General features: G+C 38.5%; 1 protein-coding gene across 8 annotated transcripts in view; it reads left to right on the forward strand.

The window, feature by feature from the left end:
- pde7a (phosphodiesterase 7A) overlaps positions 1–21,923 on the forward strand; it is a 30,863-nt gene continuing 8,940 nt past the window's right edge. For 3 of the 8 annotated variants that reach the window (XM_028005109.1, XM_028005110.1, XM_028005111.1), the window contains exons 1-2: positions 2–1,113; positions 17,079–17,139. In XM_028005109.1, the coding sequence (XP_027860910.1) occupies positions 976–1,113; positions 17,079–17,139 (199 nt within the window). In that variant the 5' untranslated portion in view covers positions 2–975. Of the gene's footprint in view, positions 1,114–2,644; positions 2,776–17,078; positions 17,140–20,047; positions 20,081–21,923 lie in introns of those variants that run through there. The other 5 variants (XM_028005107.1, XM_028005108.1, XM_028005113.1 and 2 more) reach the window with 3 other exon arrangements.

Raw genomic sequence — 21,923 nt, forward strand, 5'->3', positions numbered from 1 at the left:
CACCATCTCTGGCAGGTGTTGTGCGCTTTAAAACCACACAGCAGGGTAATTTTTTAGGACAATAGGCAGGTAGTTGTAGAGAATTAAGCTCTCTTTAGGTTATTTTTTGTTCCTTTTTTTGTTTTATGCGTTTATGTTTGTGCCATTCAAGCCGCCGCGGACCCCAGCGGAGCGGCGGTGAATGAGAGGAACGTCGGGGTTCCCCTCTCTCTGAGCCAGACACTTTGTGTTTTACAACCAGCGGTGAATAAGACAACAGCTCCTTCATCATGCAGCTTCAGAAAAAAGACGGGAAAGCCCCTACATGTTGAATTTATCTCACCACGGGCCGAGTCCTGAATGAGAGAGGAGTCCTTCACGACCGCGGCCGCCGTCAGGATCCCCCCCATTCCCGGAGCTGCCTCTGTTCTCCGTCGCCCGCCGGTGTTGGCACCAGAAAATGATATGTTGATGATATTTTCTGGAAGCGGTCGTGCCTTTTGTTTTCATTTCGGGGTTTGCGACATGCGGATCCGCGGGGACGCCACGGAGCCCGGACGAGCGGACGTTTTTGCTCTGCTTTGAAAAATGAGGAAGCGATTTCATAAAGACCCAGAAAATGGCAAGAAGGTCTCGTCGTCCGTGGGCCCGGATTTGAGCAAAACGAGAAAGAAAGGGGCGAACGCAGCAGCGACGGCATGAATAGTTTCTCACGGAATGACACCGAGGGATGTAAAACGGCGGAGGTAGACGAGACGCGGCATCGATGAAGGCGATCTGGACAAGTTTTGAGTCGCTCATAATGAACAGAAACACTTCACAGCTTCGTGTCAGATCGTTTTCACCATACTGAAAGCTATTTCCTTTCGCCTTTTTTGGGAAATTTTTCCAATTCATCAGTCATCTCTCTCTCTCTCTCTTTTTTTTTTTTTTACATTGCATGTTTTATTTTTTTTTCTTTTATATTTTTGATCCGGAACCAGCCCTGACTGTTCAATGGAAGTATGTTATCAGTTGCCGGTTTTGCCTCTAGACAGGCCGGTTCCCAAGCATGTCCTCAGCCGGAGGGGAGCCATTAGTTTCAGCTCCAGCTCTTCCCTTTTCGGGGCTCCAGATCCAAGACAGCTGTCACAGGTAAAAAAAAAAAAAAACACCAAAAAAAATGTATATATATTTTCAATTTTACTTTAACAGTAGGGCATGCACTAGTCTGCAATGAGAAATTTCACAAGTGCATTAATAATTTGCAGGAATCGTGCAGGTGGTTGTTGGAGGTTTCCGCACACATACGCAAACTAACTAGTATCTCTATCCTTATGAGGACATTTAGTTGAATCCAATTTTCCAGTATTCAGATGGGAAGCTTTCAGACACATTCTACCTGTCAAGCATGGTGGTGGCAGCATCATGCTGAAGGTCTTTTTCACTGCCAGAGAGTTGGTGTCACAACAGCTAGCCTAGGTGCTTGAAAAGTGGACAGGACTGGGTGTGTCCATCCCAAACACATCAGTGGGCAGATCAGATATCACAAATATTAAGCTTTTGGAAGTACCCTTACCCAAATCCAATTCAAATGTTTGGTTAATGCCTAAAAACAGAGTCTGTCGGTGGAATCTAATAAGCTCTAGTTAGTCTGCCTATAGAGGAGAGGCCATGTATATGTCCAAAAGTATGCAGGAATCTTATTTAAAAAGAAAATACTGTTGCAAAAAAGCAATTCTATCAAATACTACTGATATGCTTGAATGTTTATATTAAAGCCTCCAGGTAACGTTTTGGGGCACAGGATCCATAACATGTGTCACAGTTAATCTAAATATCTGACAACTATACGGTCATGTTTGCGCTCCCACAGGCCCCTAATAAACATCTTTCCACAGAATGCATAATCTGCAAAAATATTGCAGGTGGTTGCTGAGTATTAACGTTGTTGCACACCAAAGTTTGCATTTCTGTTCCTACTAGAACATTAAATTGACAAAGTTGTATAGGCTACAACTTGTCAATGGTAAGTTCACTTCTTACCACTAATCCGTACATTAAATGTGTGTTAAATGTAGTTAAAATGTAAACATTTAAGCTTTAAAGCTGTGGAAACTGAAGATCCCAAATCTCAAACTATAGTTTAACAGTTTCAAGCATTTAGCAGTTCATTTAAAAAGGAATTGTATGATGAATAATTAACATTTTTGACTTTTTAGAGCCTTTGTATTGTAGTACTGGTACTAGTCCACCCCGACACACACACACACCATAAAATGAGCATTCAGTTGCACAGAAGTCCTCGCCATGGTCTTATCAGTTGGACCTTTTACAACAGACAAGAAGCTGACTCCCAACTTTGTATTTGTGCATGTTGACCTCAGATAAAAGGCCCCTCTTTCAGCGAGCGCTAACACGACGCTTGAGTTTCCTCCTGGGATTTATCAGAAGGAACGTGCCACTCTGTTATTTATGTTATCATACACTGACACGTTGACATAGCATAAATTTTCAAGTAAGACATGAACTTCCTTTTTTCTTGTAGTGCTTTGAAAATATCCCTCTGGTTTGCGTGCCTCTATTTATTTCACCTGCTGTGTGGGTAAAGATAAAAAGTGTAGGCAGAAACAACAGTCTTCAAGTTGTAAGGTCACATTTCTGCCTTTTATGATGTCTTCCTTGCATTAGCTTGTACTGAGTCATTTGAAGTGTTTGTCTTTGACGTGACACCCATTAGTTCTTTGTGCAGAAGGATAATGGGTGCTAGGTAGTCCCTGTGTACTCAGGAAAGATGTTTTAGAGCCAAGTCGTCAGGTATTTATATGCTTTTACCTTTTTTTAAAATACTCATTGCTGAGGATTTTTTGATTTTTCTTGATTTTGTTGGTTTTCTTGCCGTCTTATAATTGCATTGCGAGTTTTGTCTGTCATTTTTGACTACTAGTTTTTGGTCAAACCTCTACTGTGTAAGTGTGACCGTTTTAGATGGATGTCTGCTTAAGTTATGTGTAGCAGATCCTACTGATAACCTTTTTATTCATGCTCACAGGCAGATCTGTCTAGATCCAATGTATGGTGTTGAGAAAAGAAGCGTGTATTCATGTCTCTAATGACATCCACCGGTTGATGTTGTGAAATGTCTTAAAAGTTGGTTTTACAGCACTTTTAGAACAGTTCAGCCATCATATTTTAGTTTCAATTATGCAATAAAAACTGTTGGAATACCATGTCAGTAGGTGACATGCACCTTTATGCAGATGACACCATACTTTCATATTTCAGAAAATGCTGATGTCTCTGTTCAAGGAAAAAACTCCATCGACAGCGTATCTATACACATAATTTGACTTTTACCTGGACGATAACCTTATATGAAAAAGCTTTTAGGCTTTTATCGAAATAGGGCTTATCTTAAATATAGTCAATCTACATTTTTCAATATTCATAACTATGGTGACATAATTTATGTTCATGCTGCTGCAACCAGCTGTCCTTCCACACAATCCAAAAGTAGAAGGAATTTTTAAGCAGTTTAGTTAAGGAACAATTTGGTTGCTAAGTGTAAAAACTGTTGGTGAGATATGTGAACAATTCTGCAAAAACAAGCCATAGTACATCATATCATCATCTTCATAAAATAATGGCCTAAGTCATTTTTGTTAAAAGTGATTTATTTCATTTCTTTGCAAAAACAAATAATGAGTTGGGCCATAACTTTAGGAGGGTGATGATATGAGGAAAAACTCCATACCTATCTGACTAATAGTAATAATGTCACAAAGGCCTTAAAACATCATAATATCTGACAAAAATAGAAAGAAAAAGAAACCAAGCAACAATACACTAGAACTAAGTTTAGTAAAGAATGACTAAACGGCCTGTGAACTTAAACTTTGGGGATACAGTACAGGATACTTTTTAACTATGCTAAATATTTATCTGCACGGTGATGGACTGTTCTGTATGCCTCCATAGGTCTTTCAGCTCTACAGTCTACTTTGATTTAAAAATTTTTTTACGTGTTTCAAAGGATTATCAGCTTTCATAAGATCTAAGCAATTCTTATGGCTTCAAGCTGCAGTGCAGAAAGGTTGGCGGCGTTAAAATGTCTGACGTTATTTACCATTTCTTCCTCAAAACCAGTAATTGAGTCATAGCTGCTTTCCATTTCAAAGAAAGTCTATTAATTTAACATCTATGACACTGAAAACTCTCTCACTCTCGGTGCACGTTTTACTCTTCCCACAAACCCATCTCATCTGGTCAAGAATTTGTTTCTGGAGATGGTGGTGAAGATGCATCCAGGAATAAGAAATTGAGTTTCCACGAATTGAAAATGGTTTCCATTTGGGACGTCACATGGAACAACATTGTGACAAATTTAATAGATTTGATTTATTTCCCAGAATCTTCAGATTAGATTCAGTGCAACACTCCTTTTTAACTTTAACATCTGATTCTGGTGTGTAGATTTTCACTGTTGTGCTTCATAATCTAAACTGTAACTGAACCAAACGAGACAACCACACTGGCATGCTTTGTTTGCACAAACCTGTATTGAGTAAGCTTCTCTCTTATTTAAGAACATTTAACTCCTTCAGACACTTTGCAGGATTTCTGGTTGTTGGGTTTGCTTTTCCTTGGTGTACCCAGATTTTTTTCTGAACTTGGAGAACTTTATTTTAACTATATGTTGAATAACCTTCAGAGACTACTAAAAGCTAAAAGGTTTTTATCTCTTTAGGAGAATTTAAACAACATGCAAGTGAAGAGGTCAGTTACTGTTCTTAAGCTGTTTTGCATGCATTTATGTTAACGTCAGACATTTAGTAGATCTCAAAAGGGTTTCTGGTGAAATGGTTTCAGTCAGTACAGTAAAATTCTCCCTTTGCTCTGTCTCAATGCTCTGCCTCCAGCAGTTAAAAGACCTTAAATCGCTTTTTTCACAGAGATTCTTGGAACTTGGATCTCGGACCAAAACTAGGGAGAGTTCCCTGGAAAGGTCGCGACGCCTCTGAGTTGACATTGTTGTTCGATTTCTGTGCTGCTCATCTGCTAAAAAACACAAGTTGTAACACTATCCTTCCAGTATGAGCTACATTGGAAGTTTTTTTTCCTTTCTAGGCTGTTTTTGTTACAGTTCTGGCATTTTACCCTTTTTTTTCCCCATAAAAAGTAAAAAAAGGAATAATAAATTAGAAACATTAAGACCTGCAGCTGAAATGCTTCACCTCTCCTGTTGCAAACATTGATAAAAATGGATGAACCTGCATGTATGCATGCTGCGGTGTCTTTCAGCCGTTGCTGCAGAGCAATTACACTTCCACAAATATTATGTTTAGGCCTTATTTATGACCATAAGGGTGCGTTTGTCCTTGGTGGCTTCTGTGTTTTTGTGTGTGGTTCAACAAGCCTGTTGTTTGTGGAAGCAGGGCAGGACTGCCATGGCAGAAAGAGGCAGTTAGGCATTTGCCTGTGCTCTGTGGGCAGTGGTTTGGCTCGCTTCCACATTCACAGATGGCCGGAGTCTCAGTCTCTTTTCTTTCTCCGGCTATCTTGTTCCGCTCACTCACAAGCTCCCTCTCTTTCTTCCTCCTCTACCCCCTCCCGCTGCCTCTTCCCTCGCAGATGAAGACATTTCCTCTTGTAAACAGTGGACAAAAGAGTTGGGTTGAAGACACAACTTTGTCTCAGAAGGATATCTCCCTTAGTGACTGTGGAATGCTTATGATTTGGTCAAAGGGGAAAATAAAACCTTCGCTAATGAATGGATTTTTCTTGTTCTGTTGTCTTTGTATGCATGTGACGCGTGTTAGTCCTGAATTGTTGGAAGATTAAGTGAGGTTTTTGCTGGAATGCATTTAGGGAAGCTGGTTCCCCTAAAATATTCTTTCTTTGAAGAAAAACGATAGGTAAACACGAGCCAGCGACTAATTAAATTGGTGCAAATTGGAAAGTCTAGAAGCAACATGCAGGGAGAAGGATGAAGGAGCAGGTCATGTGGTTCTCCATATAAACTATGAAGCACTGATGCCTCTGCTCTGCTTGGCATTGCTGCACATATTTTTACTGACAGTTACTTGGAAAAAGTATTCAGAACCGTTGAACTTTTTGCAGTTTTGTCAAAATGTAACCAAAAAACTTGAGTGTATTATTTGGATTTTATGTTGCCTACCAACTCAAAGTAACAAATAATTTTGTGTTAAAACAAAGTATACATTTTTTTTTTCTTTTACAAATACAAGTATAGCAAAGCTCACAGAGCAAGCGACCCAAATAAAAAATTTTTTTCTCCCATTTGCGACCCATATCCGACTTTTTTACAAAGCTGAAGAAAGAAAAATTCAATTTGTGTATTTTTCTGTGGAATTTAGTTCCAAGTTATTTGTGCTAAATGTCTTTGCAGATTTTTTCTCTAAAATAGTTGAAAGAAAATACAGTTTGTTGAAGCTGCAATACCTTGCTGCTATTTTACATACTATTGGCTGCTGTTTGCAAAGCAGCCAATCCAGGAGTGCTGTTCATTTCCCTTGGTGCTGATTGGCTGTAGCCATAAGAGCAGAGATAAGGAAACTGTAGATGCTAACTTCTGCAGTAGAGCTAAAATGGTTTCCACTGGGCGAATTAATATATGTTAAGTTATATTTGGTATTTGAACTATTAAAATAGACAGTTTATAAGCAGCTATAGAGGTAGTCTCAGGTATTTGTGGATTTTTAGTTTGTCATTGGTGTGGTCTCTATCTTCCAGGACTACTGGGAGGCCACTGCGGTATTCACAGCTGTTTGCCACTTATTGTTACTCTCGTGTAAAATGTGAATAAATTCATGACAAAACGTTAAAAGTTTAAGCCATATGAGTACTTTTGCAAGACAAAATTGTAAAATATAAACCCAACAACTTGACGAAAACACATTTTGCTTCCCAGTTTCAATAGCTGCATTCATTCACATCCACATACCAACAATTCTGGTGAAAACACTGGTAAACAAATGGCATTGATTTGTTCTGTGTTGTCACGTTGTTTTGGGTGATAATGGGAGGAAAGCAGCTCAGGCTGTACGCTGTGATCTACTCAGTCTGTTACGTCACTGTCAGACAGGCCGTCAAGATTGTTTTGTCATCTGATTGCAGATAACCCCCTTCAAATTTGAGATGCTTAAGGAGACGATAAGCTTGTGCATGAGGGTAAGAGATGGGTGTGTTTGTTTCATGCAGTGTAGATTTGTCTCTGCACAGATTTGATAAGGGAACACGAGGCAGCGGTTTCTTCTTCTGGGAGTTACTTTGTTGATTCAAACTGCCATCAGATTGACGTCGTTTCAGGATGTGGTAAGAATGCTAGAGGAGCTGCTCAGACTCTGAGCCGGGCGTTTCACAATCTTTTGCAAACTTTTAACCCCTGCTGCACCAAAACCTAGGGTTTTTTAAACCTGCTTTGCAGAAGTGACCTGGAGTTGCGCTGAAGGGCTTTTCAGAATGTTTATTTTGTGGTAAATGGACAACATCCTGTCTACACTGAGACACTTTTCATGATTCACATCACGTTCATCTCTTTCTGTGAGGAGGGGGGGGGGTGATGTCACGTGACAGCGATGCTTTTGTGCTGCAACGTCGAGTGCAATCAACCATGAAAAAGGGGTTTTACACATTGACACACTTTCAGACACACAATAACTACTCAGGCTGACTAATGTGTAATGCACATCTTAAAATATTTTGTAGCTTTAAAAAAAACAACTATTGGTTTGATTTTTTTAACCCTTCATTTTTTTTTACATCCCTTCAGTCATTGGCCCTAAAATATTTTGCATTTATCACAATGTATTAAAAGGTGCATGTGACTTTTATATTTATGATTCTTAATAAGGGAAAACTGCTAAAATATAATTTTGTTAAATAACTGAAACATTAACATGTGACTTAGAAAATCTTTCACATTTCTTGGGTAAAAGCAACAACTTTACACAAGCAGCTCCAGTGAGACACATTATCATAAAATTGCTTGTAGCCACATAATTAATGGACAAAAATATGCATTAAATTAAGATACAGTTGAAAATTTGATTTATTTCAGTAATTCAGTTCATAAAATCAAAGCTTTACAGATTAAATGCACACACAGTGATACATTTCAAGTGTTTGTTACTAATGAAAATTCAAAATTCACTCTTCAACAAAAATTAAATACAACACTAATAAGAAAATATTTTTAAAACAAAAGTGAAATGTGCTTTATACCATAATGGAGCACACTGCTGACTCATCCTCCACAACAAGGGTAAGCCAAAAAGATCTTAAGTAAATAGGCTTGCTATTTAGAGTGCAAGTTAATGAAACGTTTAGTGGAAGGACAAAATGCAGTCGAAAAGTGCACAAACAGTAGGCATAACCTCAGCCATTAGAGGGTTGTGAAATGCTACTAGTAAAGCGTATATGTATTGTGAATTGTTTTTTAAGGGCATGGAGATGTTTTGGTAAAATCAACAAGAAACTCTATTGCAATGCAGCAAGATTGTTTATTTGCCAAAACAGCAACTGCATATTTAAGTTTTATTTATTTATTTTTCTATAAAATAATATAACACAAATGTAAATATTACCCATATTTATCCAGTATCTGCAAACGCATACATTTGAACCACTGAATCCAAAGAAGAAAGACGATGTGTCCTTAATTATATTTATTGATCATAAGTCCTATTGTTGTAGCTTTCACCAACACTGAGAACCGCGGCTTTGGTTGCCTTCCTCAGAAGGTTAAAAAAGGGGGGCAATTAGTTGACCCTGAGAGGCAATTAGTCAGAGGATGGTATTTAAATGATTGAAATTCCTGCACAGTGTTAGAGGGCCGGAGAGAATCTGAAGCACCGCCTCGTTACTCTGCTTGTTTCATACAGCAACGCTAAAAGCCTGGGTACACAAAGAGCAGTTAGAGCACTCTGTAAAATATAAAGAGGCCTAAATTATTTTATGGCTCTTTCCCTGCCAGTAAAAAAAAAAAAAAAAAAATCATAAGTTGCCTTACGAGCGTGCAGCCACGCTCATTGTCACTTGGTTTGCTGAGATATCGAGGGTCAATCCCCCCTTCAAAATCCAGCAACCTGCTCTTAAAATTCACAGCAGCTGAAGTGTCACACTGATCGCGGCGCTCTTGAACCACTCCTCCACCAGGTAGACCCCATGGAGGACTTCTTGTGCATGTAGCTGCTGAAGCACAAACACACAGACGAAGTCGCTCCCCTCTCTCCAAGTCTGCCCGTGTTTATGGCTTAGCACTCGGTTGCTGGAATGTGCTGTCCCACACAGCAAAGCTCTGCGCCAGGTCAACTCGGAAGGAAATGTTTAGTTTATGAAACGGCATTGAGTCTGTTGCTTTTATGTCAGAGGGAGGATTTTGCATGCGTCTGTGTTTTGCTTTGTTTGTGATATGTTGGTTTATGAGGTTACTGCTGGGGCTCATTTGCTTAGCCTCCATGTTTAAAGTGTAATAACACAATAAAAGCAGGTTTTACACCTGTCTTCGATCGATACAAGAAAGCTGTATGGCTCTGATGTCATTTGAAAGCCGGCGGACTGAAACGGGAGATAAAAAACCAAGCGAAGGTCCACGTTTTTATTCTTCTATTTAGTTTAAACTCCTCCAGTCTGCTTTTTCTTCTGAAATAAAACTGTTAAAATCTCACCAAACGCCTGTAAGGTCAATTTGAGTTCATATACATGAACCTTTTGTTCCTTTTTTTCCCTACTATCTCTGGGATTATAGGAGTCAGAAAATGACAGACACTGAAGCCCTGGGCTGCTTACTCTATCAGGAATTTTGACACGAGGTCCTGACCTCAGAAACCTGAGCGTTTTGACCTCAGGCTGTTGGACTAAGCCGAGATAAGGAGCAGAGACGTATGTAAACGAGCTTACATGGAATTGCAGAGCACAATGAGCAGACTGTTACGCTCGCAGCACACTCCAAACAAAACAGTGTTTAGTTTGTGTTCAAAGTGCTGCGGGCGAACACCAGCTAAGTGCAGCTCTGGGGGCCAGACGAATCAAACGTGAAGTACACGGAGGACTGCAAGGGAAAATACATGCAAAAGCAGAAACTGACATTCTTGTTCCTGCTTACGGATGTATGCAGGACACATTTCAGCTCCCATAGCCGCATGTTCATGCAGGTCCGCCCTGAATTCAGTCTTCTTCTCACATGAGAACATTGTTGATATCACAAGCTGTTTTGGACTCTGCAGCTGTGGAGATTTGTAGTTTCACTGAAATTCTCAGGGAAAGTGGAGAAAAAGAAACCAGACCAGTGATCAGATCACATGACATTTTTAAAGCACTTTGTATACAAAGGTGAAGTAGGTCACCTGGAGCACAGCTTTAGTGCAGACAGTGCAATCAGCTTTAATTTGGCATTTATAACCTGTATACATTAGTTATTTGATTGCATTTAAATACTTTTCCAATGTAGAAGTGAGATGGATAGGCTTTCTTTATTTCGGAGTCAGCATTTGATGTTATTGTTCAAAACGACATAAAGTGGTCCAGTCAGCTGATTTAACTCTACATAATAAATATACCAGGGAGGTTTGACATATCGAAAATGCTGAACCTGATGACCGTAACAGGAAGTATTAAATGCAGATCAGTAGCTATTTAGTCTTTTGTTTTGCTGTGTTGTATGTAAATGCTCACTCGTTTCAAGTAAACAGATGCGTTGGTTTCCTGGTGGTTATTTTATAACTGGGCTTCAGTGTTTGAAGTTAGTTTGAAATATCTGGTGCTTAGTTAGTTACACACAGTCTTGCCTTTTATAGTATATGTCTATTATTTGGAATATGAAAGCAGTGACGTAGCTCTTTGTATTTGGTTAGCTTTCTGCATGTATGCACTGGTATTATGAATGAGTATTATCCTTAACTTGCTTTGTGGATTTCTGTCAGATTCATGTTTGGATTCTGGTTGGGGTGCCTGAAAATGTTAATTTACTAAAATTATATGATATTTTTACAAATTCTTCTTGTTTAAATTCCAATTTCCCACCTAGACTTACTTATTCCAACTTCAAAAAAGGCTGACTAAGTTTATGTTTTTAATTGTTTTCTCTTTTATAGTATTCAGTAGTCAAACATTTTCTTTTTTTTATCGTTAGACATAATGCATTTAGAAAATAGTGATAAAATTGTGTAAGAGAAATTGTGCTGAACCTTTAATTATCTCTCTGTAGAAAAACACTTGTTTTAAAATGGCTTCCTACATCTTTCGTGCTTTTTTTGTGACTTTATTTTTTAAAAACCGCAACAGCATCCACATATTTTGCCTGCCACATTTGTTTTGTGTTGCTCTCTGCTGGTCTATCACTTGACTCGTTCTCCGATGATCTCCTTAATCCAACCAAGTGTAATAAAACCAGTACAAAAAGAGTTAAATATTTTTAAGTTTCTCTTTCTTCAGTGAGTAAAGCCCTGTCTTTTTTTTTGTTCCTGTGGCTAATTGACTAACAAAGGTTGTGATGAAATAAGAGTTAACAGAAAGCCCCTATCTGTCTTTGTTTTTCAGCCTGTGATCACCCGACAGATTAGCTTTGCTATGACACTCCAGTTAGCGTCACCGATCAAACGCTGAGATATAGGGACTGTACCACCCATATTTCCTCCTACGACAAGCCGGAGGAAGAAGATTGAGCTTTAAGAGAAAACAGTTATGAAATTAAAACATTCTAGATGCTTCATAGTGAAAACATTAAATATCTGATGTTGGCAATGGATGGCTTTTCCAGGTACTAGCTGTGTAAAGTGTACATTTCTTTTGAAAAACTCTTATTTTTTACTTCAAATCTCTGATCTTTGCTGGGTACATTCTCTTTGATCATGAGATGTAATAAAAATGCAGATCATGGAACGAAAAGATTTTCTGAAATCTTTTCAGTCAGAGAATGACGTTTACTGAATCTACTACAAACTCTTTACGTCACAATCCTAGTTTAAGGCTGAGGTTGGCTTCCTATGTTGCTTGTGCCACACGTTTTCCTTCCACTAACCTTTTCAATAATATGCTTGTGTATGCCGCTCTATAAACACCCAGTTCCTATAGCTAAGACATTTTTGTGTCTTACCTTTCTTGTAGAGGGCATTTGCAGTCTTGCTTATGATTGATATGCAATGACATAACATTTCTGTTTTATTGGTTCCATGTTATTTTATTATTCTGATGAACTGAATTGTGGGTTTTTATTAACATTAAGCAATAATTATCAAAATCAGTGGAATCAAAAGTTTTGAATAACAACTAAGGGGTTTCATTTTGTGTTTTATTAACAAATGAATGAACTTTCAGGTCATATTTTGACTGAGATACACCTATAGAGCAACGTTTCAATGCGAATTTGAAAACTACTAACAAGTTTAACGTGTATGCTACATTTCTGCTTTGATATATTTATAAAATTAAAATAATATGCATTTTATTTATAGTAATGCAACTGTAAAATCAATATCTTAGAATATGAAAAAAAAAATTGTTCATTTTAGACATTTTTGTGTTTTTTTTTTTAAATAAGGGCATGCCTTCTAAAAAGCTGTAGCCCTATAAATGTGTTACTATTAGTGCTTCATTTAAGTTAGAAATTCATTTTAAGGACATCATCACAAACATTTGAATGTAAAACATTGAAATTATTCTTGATTCTGATAATTCAGAACACTTTGTCCTCCTCGTTAAATGTGTCTGTTGTTACACTTGGTGTAAACATGTCATACATTGCGCGTGTAAGAGATGTGCATCATTTTAGCTGAAATGTGCACAGCATGGGGCCCCAAATAGGAGCTGTGAAGAAGTTTCCTTTGTCTTTAGCTGACCAACATGAAACCTTCCGCTCTAATGCGCTGCTCCTACAAATCAGCACTACTCCCTGCTGAACCCAGACAGCGTGATGGGCTGGTGAAAGGGGTGTCTGCTTTCTGCCACTTTGACAGTAAAACTAAACCTTCCTGTTTGTTCAGGACATAAATCTGTTCACAACACTATGACTGCACATACTCATTGTTTAGATTTTTGTTTCTGTTCAAATTCTGATGAAAACTTTTGGTTTTCCACACGGATCATTCTCAACTCTAATCCCATCGTATACTTCCCACACTTTACGTTTACCACCTTCTTGCGCTCATGCACACACGAACCCATGCATACATGCACACAATATATAATGCCAAAACTAAACACTTGTACTGTGTGTAAATACAGAGTCTTGTTGACACTAAAATACAGCTTTGCACACCCTGTCTCGAGGTGTTTGCTAACCAGTAAAATATTAGCTTTGGATTGGCGGCTGTCATGAGCTCATCGGACAGACGCTGTTAGGTGTGTATGTGTGTGAAGTGGATCCACGGTTATATGAAGTCATGAGCATACGAGCAGGATTATTTGTGTTTGTCTGTGTTTGAGGTTTGACCAGACAGTTGTCTTCAAATTACCATAGTAAACAGACAAGATGTCACTGTGCTGTCAGGTTGTATCGCTTATTTTTTGTTTTTACTTACAAGTTATTTTTCTTTTGCGTCTAGCAAAAATTCAAGTTTAAAGCTAACTTTGTTTTGAAGTTAGCAGACCTTTTACAAGAGCTGCGTGTCCAGTTAGACTTTTGTTGTTCACTCAAACATCCACTAACTCAGCCATCCATTAAACACGTCATTCCTCTTAACTGTATATAAGGGACGCCCCAGAAAGAAGAGTGAAGTGGTGGCCTGGAGGGGCGCCAGCATATGCAGAGTGCAAAATGAGGTGAGCCAACACCTCAGTGCAGCTCCAAGCAGCTGGTTGTCGACAGAGCAAATATACATTTAGAGCAGTGAAGCCAGCCACAGCTCCCACTCTGATTGTGACTCTCCTGCAGATGCCTCTGGCCTGGAAGGACCAGCTGGCTCTAGATACTGGTTTAGATAAAGAGTAGGGGAGGGAAATATGGCTAAAAGAGCAAGTTTTTTTAAATCACAAATTTTAGTTTATTATGAAAAGACATAACAGTGCATTTGGCACAAAAGGGGACAGATTTTAAACGGCTTACCATACAGTTAACCTTTCATTACTAGAGTGAGAAGTTTGCTTTATATTAATTTTAGCTCACTCAAAAGGGAAACGACAAGAAATTAAAATTCTGCTTTTTCAAGGTGATGAGGATGTATCAGGATGGAAATCTTATGATTATCATGCAAAAATCCTTCATAGTTGTCAGTTTATCTTTGGTATAAATATTATTACCCCAATGCTCTCACTACCAGCTTGAATCATGTTCTTTAAAGGTTCATAGCACAGTATATGTGGTGAAAACTTTTATTGTGAAGGCTTGAGGGAGGTTTTATCAGTTCATCTGTCATTGATGCTATAAAACAGACTCTTACTGAACTGCTTTGAGCAGAATGCCTCATTATTATTATTACTATTTTTTTGTAAACAAGTACAAGCAGCCACTCCGATAGAAGGCTGGAAACACGAAGACTATTCTGAAGGCAGATTACCTCTAACCAAAAGTTAAATGACTTTTACTAGCCACGTAGTAGCTCACAGCTGCTAGATGAAGAGGATAACTTGTTTCCTTTTGCATGAAGCAATGCTCTACATCATCAAAACATTTCCTGCACATTTATAAAGTCCATAACACACATGCAGCATTTCTAGTTGAGTTGCCATGTCTTTATTTTAGCTGGAATCTGTCTATTGTTTGACAGAAAATCAAACAAACCTGGAGTTTTAGTTGTGAAGCGCGTCAATGAGATTCAGTTTCAATGTTCTTTTTAAAAACTGGGATACGACCTAAAAATTGTGACTGTTGATGGTTCTTTTGTTTGTTTTTTAATGTTTAACTAAGAAAATACAGCAATTCCAAACATTGGCATTTAAAATGAACAGAGGAACTTTACACCATTATAGTTATAGGTAGTTGTGAAGAAAAGACAAAAATCTTTTTAAACTATGTTTGAATAATCTAAATGAAATTAGACTTGGAAAGGTAGAACACATTTCCATGCTTGTAAATGTACCATTTTGTTTTTTAAAATGTTTTCAGGGTAAAATGCCCCATAGCTCTGTACAAATATACATACTCTGTACAGAGAATTTATCACACCAGCAGTTTCTGCATCTCAGCCTTACTAAGCTGCTATTGAGGTTAGTGAGGTAAAGAAAACGATGTCACCTAAAACCTGTATAGTCTTAATTGCTTGTTTCTAAAGATAAGACTCGCCACACAGAGCTGCAGTTGTCGGTTAACTCATGTCTTTCTCTCACTGACTTTATTTTCACCTGGATTAGTTTGCAGAAGACTAACACTGCGTACTCTCAGGTTTGTTAAAGGTCTGGTTGTTAATTTAGCTTGTGTTGCAGTTCACTTCATGTTCAGTAATTCATCTAAAATGAAATACTTTGCTTTGAATGTCGTTAAATTTTCAGAATCCATTTTATTGGCCAACATTTCGTGCAAAATCAGGGAATTTAACTTTGGTTTCATATGCTCACAGTGTTCACGCAATCGTGAGAATGTGGCTGTTCTTACTTTTTTTTCCCAGTTGTTTGTTGATTCTTGCGTTGTGTGTGAATTGTGAGACCGTTAGTTTTTGTTTTTGGGCATGTGCACCGACTGATGGCACCCTTTGAATTTCGTTGTCCTTGTGACAATGACAATAAAGATTTATCTTATCTATCTTATCTTATCTTATCTTTTTCTATGACGGGCATTGCACATGTAAACACAGATTAGCTGAGCACTCTGTAAGGTGTTGGGATTGATTTTTGCAAGCAGCACCAATTCTCAGGCAAAGGTCTGAACAACTTGTGTCCAGGATGTGTGGGATCTGCAGAGATGTTAGCAGACGATTTCCTGACCCTATCTCCATAAGTCCTGGAGGAATATTTCAGCTCCCAGCACGCAGAGCAGATCATGCGATACTGCAAGAACGTTGCAGCAACTATTACAGTCTTTTTTACGGTCTGTCATAGTAAAGATTGGAAAAAGGATAGTCTGACTTTCTGTGGCCGACACAATATCAGGGTTGGGTCAAATGTGCTAAAAAAGTCTAAAGCTACGGTAGATTTAGACTAGCTTTTTATATATCTCAGTTGTTAACAATTAACATAAATTTTGGTCACACTCTATGGATATTTATAATGTTTAAATTATTAAAACTATTTAATGTCCTATTGGTTATTAGTGTTGACTCAATGTAAACAAACTTAGATGCATTTAACTATTAATTTCAGTGTCGTTTATATTAAAACAGGAATGTGTTGAACATTTCCAATGTAAATGTAAATATACATGATTGTAGCCAGAGTCAAATTTTGCGGACTATTTTGCATCACCGGCTGACGTCAGAAAAGGGAAGAGTTATTTATTTATTCCTTTTTAATCTACACGTTACCATCTGTGCGTTTACAGCAGAGCTGTTTGACAGGCTTTCAAAGGGAAGTAAATCCAAGCCTCATGGGTGGGGTCCAATTGGGGCCGGTGTTTATAATTACCTTCATGTACAACACCGCGTGTTTGTGGTCGCATTTATACGTGTGTGTGTTTCCTCATTGCACATGTGTTTTTCGCATGACTGATAGCAGCGCCGTATCAGGCTGGTGATATGAAGCAGGAACATGTTTATCAGTGTAGCAGTGATGTATGCGCACACTCATCTGCACACAGATTAGGAGCAAACGGAGCAGATACTAAGTACATTCAACTCTGAAAATGATGCCTGTATTTGTCTATCATTCTGTGAAAAAGTGCTTTACATTTATTCTGTTTTTTTCACATTTTAAATCATTTCAAATCATTAAAAATGTTAACGTGAAAGATAACTTGAGAAAAAACAAATTAGTTTTAAAATTATGCTATATTTACTTTAATTTGTAAATTAACAGTAATAAAGCAGTTTCACTAGCCACAAGACTAGAAGTCACTTTAATAGAACCTGTCTGACAGCATGAAGTAGGCTAAAATATCTCAAAAGGCAACAGACAATGTGGCACTGATATGAATCAGTTTGAAAAGGGTCAGAAAGTCATTTCTAATGGAGAAAACCTGCAAAGTATTATCTTTTTTTCATGAACTGGCGTTGATTACATCTCTCTGTTTGCAGAGACGAGGGGCCATCTCCTATGACAGCTCTGATCAGACAGCGCTGTACATTCGTATGCTAGGTAAGTGTTTCCCTGTCCTCACCCTCAGACACACACATGCACACTTTGCAAATGTTTGAAATGTTTAGTTCCTCATGGTCATTGTGTATTCTCAAAGGCTAATGACAGTTTATACAGTTTACATTTTAAATAACTTGATTCCTGCTTTTGTTTTTATCTCAGTCACGTCAAGTTTTTTTTTGCAATTCTGGGAGTCTTTTGGGTTTTATCAGATTTAAAGTACAGACTTTCTGCCCTAACCAAAGTAAGAGCTGGTGTGTAGCTGGGGCGTTTAGTGTTTTTCCACATGCCTTTGTGTACAAACTGTATGTGTGTAGCACCATCCATTTGCCCTGAGTAACTCCAAACAGAGTAAGCAGTTTAGAAAATGGAAGAGAGGATGGAGGACTGATAGATCTGCCAGTCAGATGGAGCGAAATGCGTCTCGGAAGGAGCTGGATCAGCAGCTGCTTCCTAATCAATAAGGTTATTGGGGATGGATGTGATTAGAGGCTGGTTATACCACTACAGGCTGTCTATTTATCATTGATGTGGGAGTGTAAAGGCAGCTTCTGTCACTTAGTACAAACACTTTTTTGAGTGGAAGGAAGGAAATATTGGAGTAGAGTTGCTCAAATGCTGACCTGTGAAGTTCAAACTGTAAAAGAAAATCTTACCGGGAAACAACTTTTTTATTTAATCATAAGATCCATATACTTTCATACTTTTATTCTCCTCTGGCTCCATCATGTTTTAACTACTTCCTTGTACATCAAACGCCTTCTTGCACAGTGGTCACTACCGTAGATGACTATTGAAAACCTGTTTACGTTTGTGTGTGGGGGGGGGTGCATGTGTGAACATCCATTAAAGCCACTTCACTGGTTTGTATTGTGTTACTCCTTACTCTGCCCCTATGCACTATGCAGTATGTTTCTTCAAATATACCCTGCCAGTAGTCTTTTGTAAATGTTGAATATTAAGTAAATATCTTACCAGCCCTTTAATAGAAAGAAACCCTTATTGTAATTAAATTAGCCTACATTCTAAAACAGCAAATCAGAAGCTAATTTTAGAGATTCTGCTTTGTGGACTATGTAGGATAAGGATACTAATATTTTACTCAAATGACCAGAATATTATAACAAAAAAAACAGCAGAATAGAATCAGGTAAAGTACTGAATTTACACATTAAAAAGTGTAAAAGCTTTTGACACAGCTCGTGTCATTTTATTTTGAAAGGTTGAACTGATATAGATCATAGACACCATCATATAGTTTAGTGAAGCTAATATCTAAATGGAGATGATGTTAGACAGGGCCTCTGAATGTCTCTCAAGAAAGGAAAAACTGTAATATACGAGTTGTAAGTGGATTCTTAGGGTGTTTTAAAACCGGACAGTACAGTAAACTTGGTTCTATCAGGACCAAAGTAGCAACATTTACAATTTTAACTGGTGCGGTTCACTTTTACATTGCACTGTTAAATAAACCAGGTTCTCCCTGTGCCTGTGGTGGCGCTCCACCAAGAACCCCTAAAAGAAACAACATGAAAAACTGCCTTCATAATGAAAGAAGGCAGTTCTTTCATTATGTAAAGTACTGCCTTCTTTACATAATGTAAACAAAAATGGAGTGGTGTCAGATTTTAGTGGTTGTAGGATTTCTCTTTTGCCTTTGGCAAAAGACCACAAGCCATTTGTCCCGCTAGAGCTTGACTCGTACGTTTGTTTTGGTTGTATTTAACCAAGATGTCCTACGCTATAGAGTCTGTTCTGCTTTTGGAACGGTTTTCAGTACATTTGACATCCACATATGCATCGCAACTGCATCAAAGTTCACTTCAACTGAACCGAGACTTGGGTTTGCAGGCGGACCAGAGTTTGCCTGGTCAAACCGAAACAAACTTTCTAGACAAACAAACCGGTGTTTGATTAAGGCAGACCAAATAGGACTGGTGTGTGCACCCTAGATTTGTTAACCTAAAATTGAGTTTACTGATGACGCTCAGCAGTGTTACTGTTGTTTTTGTAGGGAATGTACATTGTTGAAATACACAGTTGAGCAATGAAACGCCAAATAAGAAAAGAATGAGAGAGAGAAGCTCGGAAGTCAGAGACGAGGTCACATTTTCCTTAAAGAGTCTTAGATTTGGGCTTGTTTTGTGCTCACTCAGAATAAGATATCCCTGATATCAATTTATATTTCAAGTATATGTTGACCACCTAGGTAGACGTGAAAAACTCTTTGAAAAGCAAATATTATGAAAAAGAAATAAAATAAAAATCATTCCTGTGGATGATTTAATCCACTTAATCCTAGTGAGTCTATCATAATTCATGCACGTAACGGCTACTGAGAGCTTTGGCTGAGCTGACTGAAGGAGCTTTTTAATCATTTTCCTTGGCCAAGTATGACGGCAGTCTCATACGTCATTGGCATAAAGCATCTGTGTCTGCAGGATTTTTTATTTTTTTAGATTAAGCGGTGTGTGAGCAGGAGAAGCACGCTAATGGAGACTGGTGTTTGCCTGTGCCCGGCTTTAGTCGGCTAACTTAATGCTGATGTGCTTTCAAATAGCAGCACTCAGAGCTTTTGCCACATCAGTTATAATGACCTGACCTACATCCACCCCAGAGTACCGGCACTAATGCACCATTGGGGGAAACATGGACTCTGTGACTCTCAAAAACACACTAATCTCACACACACACACACTCACTCGATGTTGACCCGAAGCACATGTATCTGCACATGTGACAGATGTTTATACATACAAGCACACACTTAGTGCCTAGGAATGCATGCACTCTTGTGTTTTTAGTTATCCATTGTTTCTTTTTTTGCCCAGATCAAAATCCTTCTCAACAAATTGTGAAGCATTGTTATGCCTTGAATTGTAATTCTTAGTTTTTGGTATTTTGATAGGAGCTTGTGTAGTGTTCAAACAGCTGTTTGCAAGTAAGTAACATGCTGGTTGTGGGTTCACATGCGTGCGACTTTGCTCTTTAATTTCGATGCACACATGATACAATCTGACGTGCCATGCTGGAAACGTAACATTTCAATGTTTAGCCCCTTGATCAGTTAACTTCCATGTGCAGAGCCTTGTAAAAAGAAATACCCCTTAAGCTATTTCCACAGTCACAACCACAAACATCAATGTTTTTATTGAGGTTTCTTGTGATAGACCAACACACACCAGTAAATTACTGACAATGAAGAAAAAAGATGCGAGATTGTAAACTGTTTTACGAGTAAGGATTTAATCCCTTTCTATAAAACAATGTGTCAAGCTTTAAACGTCTCCTGAAGCACTTTTTATTAACCATATGAAGATGATAAAAGTATGGCACAAACCTAAAATGGAGAACATTGATTAGAGGAACAGTGAAGGACTGAGGAGTTGCAGAGATCCACAACTTGGGTGGGTGAATCTGTTGGCTATTTCTTTTTAAGGGAGGAGTGATATAAAAATAATCTTGTTTGTGTACGAGACACGGCAAACATCGAAAACGATTCCTCCATCAGATGACAACAACATTTTACTTTTTGACCTACATGCAAAAGGTTTGACTCTGCACATTGCGCACCATCCTCATGGTGAAACATGGGGGTTAGCACCATCAGGCTGAGGGAATGCTTTCTACTGCAGCAACGAGGAAGTTGGTCAGTAGATTTCAAAGCAGTGACAAACCTTTAAGTGGGATATTAAATCCAAAGATGGCTCCAGAGCGCAAAAGCCCTGATTCTTAATGAGTCTCGAGAGCCGCAGATCCCCCACAGTAAAAATCAGCGACTCAGAGCTAAGGCGAAGATTTTACAGCACTAGCTTGATTCTCTGCTAGCCTATTGCTGCAGGTTCTCGTTTAAACGTCTTGTACAGTTCCTCATATTTTTCTAATTTTGGCATATTTCCTCTCTGTCTTACTAAGCTTACATATGGTGTGGCTCCTTTCCAACTCATTTTTCCTTTGGCACAGAGGGCACAGGATGTGGTACACATAACCTTATGTCCTTACTGAAAGTTTGCTTCTGATTTCCACCCTCTGGCTTTGTCAAAATTGGCTCATAAGCCATTAACGTAATCGAGTATTGACATTTGATCAAGCCAGAATTCGAATGCATTCAAACTTGATTTTATCCCAATTCATAGCAGGACTTGAAACTTGTTACTCACACTTATGCTATCTGACTTAATCTGAGCTATTTTGCAAATAATTGAGTCAATTCCGTCTCAAAATGAGTAAAGCTGGAAGAGATATACCTCAAAATACGTGCATCTGTTATTAAAGCAAAGGGTGGATTGACAGTACATGGCTGTTTTTTTAAAAATGATTTTTCTTGCACTTATTTGCAAGTATGTGCTTCTTTGTGTTGGTCTATCGCACAAAACTTAATTTGGTTATTTATTAACCTGACAACATGTGGAAAGGTTTAGGGGCATGGATACTTTTGGGAGGCTCTGTAGAGCCTTGCCTGGAATCACACTCTGGCATTTTGCTGCATCAGCGTCACAGCATCGTTCTGTCACCTCACTATAATCTCACTACATGCTGTCTACATGCTGATCCGTCCGCCGTCCGTGGGGTCCAGCTTTGGAGCCCTCTCCTCTGCCTGACTACTAAAACCAGTCGTAGTTCGACTCTAGATTGCCCTCAGTGGCTCTGGGTACTAATAGTAGAGCAGACTGTCCTGACATGGCACTGCATGCTCAGCTGTTCACTTCTCTGTCTGTTTCATCTTCTGGGACATGGGAGTGTGCGTTTGTGTGCGACTGTTCTTGCATATGAATAGCACACAC

This window comes from Xiphophorus couchianus, chromosome 21, assembly GCF_001444195.1.
Source record: "Xiphophorus couchianus chromosome 21, X_couchianus-1.0, whole genome shotgun sequence".
In the NCBI taxonomy this organism is placed as follows: Eukaryota; Metazoa; Chordata; class Actinopteri; order Cyprinodontiformes; family Poeciliidae; genus Xiphophorus; species Xiphophorus couchianus.